The 5,946-nt window shown below is 36.0% G+C and overlaps 1 protein-coding gene across 1 annotated transcript; it reads left to right on the top strand.

The window, feature by feature from the left end:
• The first annotated feature begins 2,434 nt into the window (after positions 1 to 2,434).
• Positions 2,435 to 5,193, top strand: LOC308706158 (GTPase IMAP family member 9-like). Its single transcript, XM_081391558.1, has 4 exons — positions 2,435 to 2,550; positions 2,708 to 2,778; positions 3,697 to 3,757; positions 3,909 to 5,193. The coding sequence occupies exons 2-4, from the start codon at positions 2,713 to 2,715 to the stop codon at positions 4,745 to 4,747; spliced, it is 966 nt and encodes a 321-aa protein (XP_081247684.1). The 5' UTR covers positions 2,435 to 2,550; positions 2,708 to 2,712; the 3' UTR covers positions 4,748 to 5,193.
• The last annotated feature ends 753 nt before the right edge of the window (positions 5,194 to 5,946 follow it).

Genomic DNA, 5,946 nt, shown 5'->3' with positions numbered 1-5,946 from the left:
ATGATAGTTTTCGCTTCAAGTGTTTGCTGTGTTTACCAATGTAAGCACTGTGGCAGTAGTAATGCAATATTTAGAAAATGTACTCTTGTACTCTTGATACTCAAGTACTTTTAAAAACAAGTACTTTAGTACTTTTACTTAAGTAGACATCTGACTGTAGTACTTTTACTTGTACTTGAGTAAAATTTAGCAAGGGGTATCTGTACTTTTACTCAAGTAATGAAGCTGTGTACTCTGTCCGCCTCTGACAATATGTCATTAAAAGATAGTTTGAGCCACGAATCCTACCCCTAAACCTAACCATAACCATTTCTTAAAACTACCTATGCAATAATTATAAAGAAAAACAACAGACAGACGAGTATAATCACAATAATTTATTTATCGTTCCTAATAACCATAATATACTAACCTTACAACACAACATCGATTCACAAAATACATAATTTTTATTAGCTTGATGTAATCCAAACCTTCAGAATCCATATATTGTAAGAAAAAGATCCAAACTCAGCCCTTTATCCAGTAATCGTCATCTTGACCGTAAACGTCAAACCCCGCGCTTGTTATGAATTCAAATTCAAAAATTGCGCCCTCAAGGTTACTATGGTTACGGCAATATCAAACGCTCATTGGCTCTCGCCTCGCCTGCTTCGTCATGCACATTCACATTTGAAATGAAGCGCGCAGCCCTCAGAGCGAACCGAACTACCGAACCGAAGACGGATTAACATTTTCATGGATTTGAATTAATAACTTAAATTCTGCTCTGTTACCTCATACAAAACCACTGCCAGAGAGGACTGCGACACATCGTCACGTGAACAACTTTTGGTACCGATTTTGACATTTTCTCAATAAATAAATTATTGTGATTATACTTGTCTGTCTGTTGTTTTTCTTTATAATTGTAGCCTACGTAACTTAGTTTTAAGAAATGGTTATGATTAGATTGGGGTAGGATTAGCAAACGTCCCGGGATAATGGTACGTGTATGATTCACGTTTGAGGGTACGTGTAAAGCCTGTTTTATGCTTCTGCGTCGAACTGCCGCCGTAGCTACGTCGTAGGCTGTGTGTAGCGCGCGTACCCTACGGCGTACCCTGACGTGCACCTCTCCAAAAATGTAACAACGCGTCAATTCTACGCGGACACAAAGCGCTGTGATTGGTCTGCCAGAACCCCTCCCTCGGGGTTTCACACGCTCCCTAGGTACGCGTCAACGCGGACAACGACACAGAAGTATAAATTAAAACCAACACGTTGCCTACGGCGTATAGGCTCCGGCGTATGTCCGACGCAGAAGTATAATGAGGCCTTAAGATTCACGTTTGAGGGCGTTAAACTGTGACATCTACACGTTTTCCAAAGGGGACCAACGTGATTATTTCACGTCTTGTCGTGATACCGGGTTGTTGAGAGAGAGATTATACTCTTGTGATATTCTGTCTATTTTTTTTTATTTTTTTTTCTGAGTGCTGAATTGACTATGTGGGTTCATATTTGAAAACACAGACAAGAGTGCACTCGAGGTGGAAATTTGCACAGTCAGTTTTATTGTTTATTGTGATCCTGTAATTTATTTTATTTTATTGACTTTCTACTTTTCTTCCAAATCAAAATTTAAACCAATTATATTTCTAAATTAATCTTGTGTCTGCCTGTTACTTCTTAAGCTAACCCGCCGTCTCCATAGCGATCCCTAGTTCTTCTGACAGAATTCAAATATTATCTGTATTATAATAATAAAGTAAAAAGCTGCTTAAAGGTATAGTGGAGGATCTTTCCAAATTTTAGATGACCCGCCCTCTCCACTTTTTGAACAAGTTTGATTGATTCACCAGAATGATTGACAATTAGGAGGACCAATAGTATAGGTGATCCACCCGGAAGTAAAAAATCCTCCATTATACCTTTAATAACTGCTGATAATCCAAACAAGTGCTACAAACATGTTACATATTACAGATAAATATTACTACAGTGATATTTAACCCTCCATTTGGGGTTGTTCATGGTCTGTTGAAAGTATCTTGTTGATGCTTTTACACTTTTAAATGTCTATTTAATGTTTGATGGTTGAAGGGTGAGTAGACCCTAAACGTATTATTGCGTTCATAGAGTGAGCCTTTCACTGATTGTTTACAGCTTAACTGAAGTTACATAATTCACACAAAGCATCATGGGGCGTAGGAATAAAGTGGATAGAAATGGCAATAACTGGCCACAGTTACTAACCCTGAACCTGTATAAAGGATTTCATTTATTTTCAACATCACAAAACGGCAAGGACGACCAGTGATTGTCATCAGTTGTAATTCACGGGAATGCAAAAGCTAACATAAATTGCTTGAAGATAAACAGTGTTGCATTGAGCTATATTAACTTTTTGTCCGGAGACATCAGTAACAGAAAGTAAACCTGTGTCTTTAAGCATGCAGTCGTCATCAGGCTCCTCCCCTTCACAGAGAACTGATATAAATAACAGATGAAACTAAAACTGAACAAAGCAGAAGAGATATATTCTGATCGGCACATCGGCACTGAAAGGTAGGATTAAACTGACAGAACTGCCTTTTAGCATGAAAAATACAAAATGCAATTAGTTTTATAAATAAACTGCCAATAATGCTTTTTATGTATTATATTAATAAATAAATTACATTATATTTACATATTTTTAACACATCCAAATCTCAAACTACAGCTAAAATGAAACTGATTGTATCCAGAATCTGGTTTCTGTGTCTCTGCAGTGGTTTTGCAGTCGGTTCACAGGTAATTATCACTATGGAAATATAATTGAATATTGTTTTGTCTGTTGCTCTGTATGTTCAGAATAGACTGAAATAATATTATTAGGACAAGAGAACTAGTGGGATTCAAACCAACAATCACAGTCTTTCTGTCAGTATTTAAATATGAAAATCCTCGAGGCACAGAGGGAATATTCCTGTTATTCCTGTTAGGCAGTGCTTTCTCAACTATAAGATGAATATGTTGCAGTTCAAGTATTTCTATAGAGATGTTTATATATACACCACACACTTATACTAATGCTTTGCTTATTTACACAATGGTAAATCCATTAACCGAACATAATAGAATTGAAATAAATAAGTTTGCTAGGTGAGAAATTAATAGTTATGAGGGTGTCAATGTAATGTTCATTTTCATATTTTCATCATTTTAGGATTTTTAAGATTCTTGTTGATATCTTGTAATTTCATCAAACAGCCTTGAACGTCTTAAATAATCTGACAAATCGTCACAAGATTCACTCCACTGCTAATGCAAATATTAAAAGTGAAATTAGGACACATGTTTTGATAAAAACATTTTGAAGAGAGAACAAATAAAAATAAAAACATTTCTTAATTAACAAGATTTTCATTTTAAAACTGCATCTGCTCACCATAACACATTATTTAAAATCCACTCATATTCACTTAAAAATGATAAAATGAAACGACTAATAAAAAACTGTTTTCATGTAATGATGATGGGGATGTCCTCATATCTCTTCCGCAGGGTCAGTTGTAATACTATTAAAAATACATGGACATCGGTTTATTTTTTTTTATTTTTTTTTCAGGATTTATTTGTTTTGTTAATAAAATTAATAGAATTTACTTGTCCAAAATTATTTGCATTCCATCTACTTTCAACCACTTTCCCCAAATCCACTTTTTGCAGATGTGGACGACTGAGACCGAAACTTCCCTCAATCAATGTGTTCTCGAAGAAAATTGTATTGGTAATAATCATTATCCTATCCTCTATTGGTTGTTCTTTTTGTGCTTTGTATGCATTAACAAAACATAGCTTTAATATAAAATGAAATTATTTTATCTGTCATGAATCAGAAAATCAATAATAAGCCTTGAATGTGGTGATTTATTTAACAGAACAAAAAGGTGAGCTCCGGATTGTCCTGGTTGGAAAGACTGGCGTTGGGAAAAGTGCCACTGGAAACACAATCCTGGGAGAAAAAGTCTTTGAATCATGTCTTTCACCTTCATCTGTAACCCGAGACTCTAAAAAGAAATTTAGGATTATTCATGGAAGAAAAATTTCAATTATTGACACTCCTGGTGTTTTTGACACAGGTTTGAGTAAAGAAACGGTAGAGAGAGAAATTAAGACGTGTATTTCTCATTCTGCTCCTGGTCCACATGCCATTCTGATTGTTATTAGATTGGAAAGATACACAGAAGAAAATGCAAAAGCAATAGAATACATTGAAAGATTATTTGGTAAAAATGCATTAAATTACACCATGGTAGTGTTCACTCATGGAGATCAACTAGAAGGACAGGACATTCAAACTTTTGTGCGCAACAGTTCAGAATTACTAGAATTTGTCAATAGATGCAGAGGACAATATTTTGCGATTGATAATAATAATAAGGATTCAAACCAGGTTACGCAGCTGCTACACAAGATTGATGAAATGGTCATTGATAATGGTGGAGAATATTACACTAATGACTTGCTTCAGGAGGCAGAGAGAGCAATTGAGGAAGAGAAACAACGGATCCTGAAAGAGAATGAAGAACAGCGAAAGAGGGAATTTGAGGCTCTAGAGCACAAATTTCGAGGGGAACAACTAGAGAAAATGCGAGCAGAATTAGCAAAGAATCAAATGGAAATGGCAAGATTACAAGCTGAGCTAAACAATGGTTTCCTTCAGAAACTAGTAAAGGGGATCAAGGATGTCGTCAAATTTGTTTTCAATATACCGTAAATGTTTATTTTCATTCCATTATCTGAATGTATGATCTTCACTAAGATATCTCACTATAAGGTTTTAAGGTTTTAAATCAATTTTGTTTAAAAAGCGGAATCGATAAATCAAGGTCTGATTCTGCTGAAACATCCAAAAATTGAAGAGAATGTTTCGATTGTACTGTATTCCTCACCAAGCTGTAAATGAAGCCCGTCTACTTTCAAATGTAGAGGACGAAAGGCATATTTATTTGTACAACTGTTATATCTTTTCAACTGAAGGTTTTACACTTTAAATATTGCACTCTTTATTAGCTTTATGTAAACAGTCATTCTGTGATAGTTGGTGTCTTTTTTTTTCAGTTCGAATATTGAATATGATTTTTATGTAGCATATGCAACAGTTACTGTATGTAACGGAGGTCTGCTTATACTTGCTGTGTGAGTAAAACTCATTTTAAACTGAATGCTGGAGTCTGCAGTCTTTACCCTCCTTGTTCTAGCACCTGGAAGACAAAGACCAGGTTTGAAGACCTGGGTGAGGTATATATATATATACACAGTGGGGCAAAAAAGTATTTAGTCAGCCACCAATTGTGCAAGTTCTCCCAATTAAAAAGATGAGAGAGGCCTGTAATTTTCATCATAGCTACACTTCAACTATGAGAGACAAAATGAGAAACAAAATCCAGAAAATCACATTGTCTGATTTTTAAAGAATTTAAAATAAGTATACAATAAGTGCAACAAAATAAGTATTTGGTCAATAACAAAAGTTCATCTCAATACTTTGTTATATACCCTTTGTTGGCAATGACAGAGGTCAAACGTTTTCTGCAAGTCTTCACAAGGTTTTCACACACTGTTGCTGGTATTTTGGCCCATTCCTCCATGCAGATCTCCTCTAGAGCAGTGATGATTTGGGGCTGTCGCTGGGCAACACAGACTTTCAACTCCCTCCAAAGATTTTCTATGGGGTTGAGATCTGGAGTCTCCAGGACCTTGAAATGCTTCTTATGAAGCCACTCCTTCGTTGCCCGGGCGGTGTGTTTGGGATCATTGTCATGCTGAAAGACCCATCCACGTTTCATCTTCATGCCCTTGCTGATGGAAGGTGGTTTTCACTCAAAATCTCACGATACATGGCCCCATTCATTCTTTCCTTTACACGGATCAGTTGTCCTGGTCCCTTTGCAGAAAAACCGCCCCAAAGCATGA

Source organism: Scardinius erythrophthalmus, assembly GCF_964197995.2.
Source record: "Scardinius erythrophthalmus genome assembly, chromosome: 17".
Taxonomy (NCBI): domain Eukaryota; kingdom Metazoa; phylum Chordata; class Actinopteri; order Cypriniformes; family Leuciscidae; genus Scardinius; species Scardinius erythrophthalmus.
This window is presented reverse-complemented; position numbering and strand designations above follow the sequence as displayed.

Coding starts and splice junctions, on each gene's coding strand:
- LOC308706158 (XM_081391558.1), top strand. CDS start 2,713: ATGAAACTGATTGTATCCAGAATCTGGTTTCTGTGTCTCTGCAGTGGT. Junction 2,779..3,696: donor GTTTTGCAGTCGGTTCACAG/GTAATTATCACT, acceptor CACTTTTTGCAG/ATGTGGACGACTGAGACCGA. Junction 3,758..3,908: donor TCTCGAAGAAAATTGTATTG/GTAATAATCATT, acceptor TTTATTTAACAG/AACAAAAAGGTGAGCTCCGG.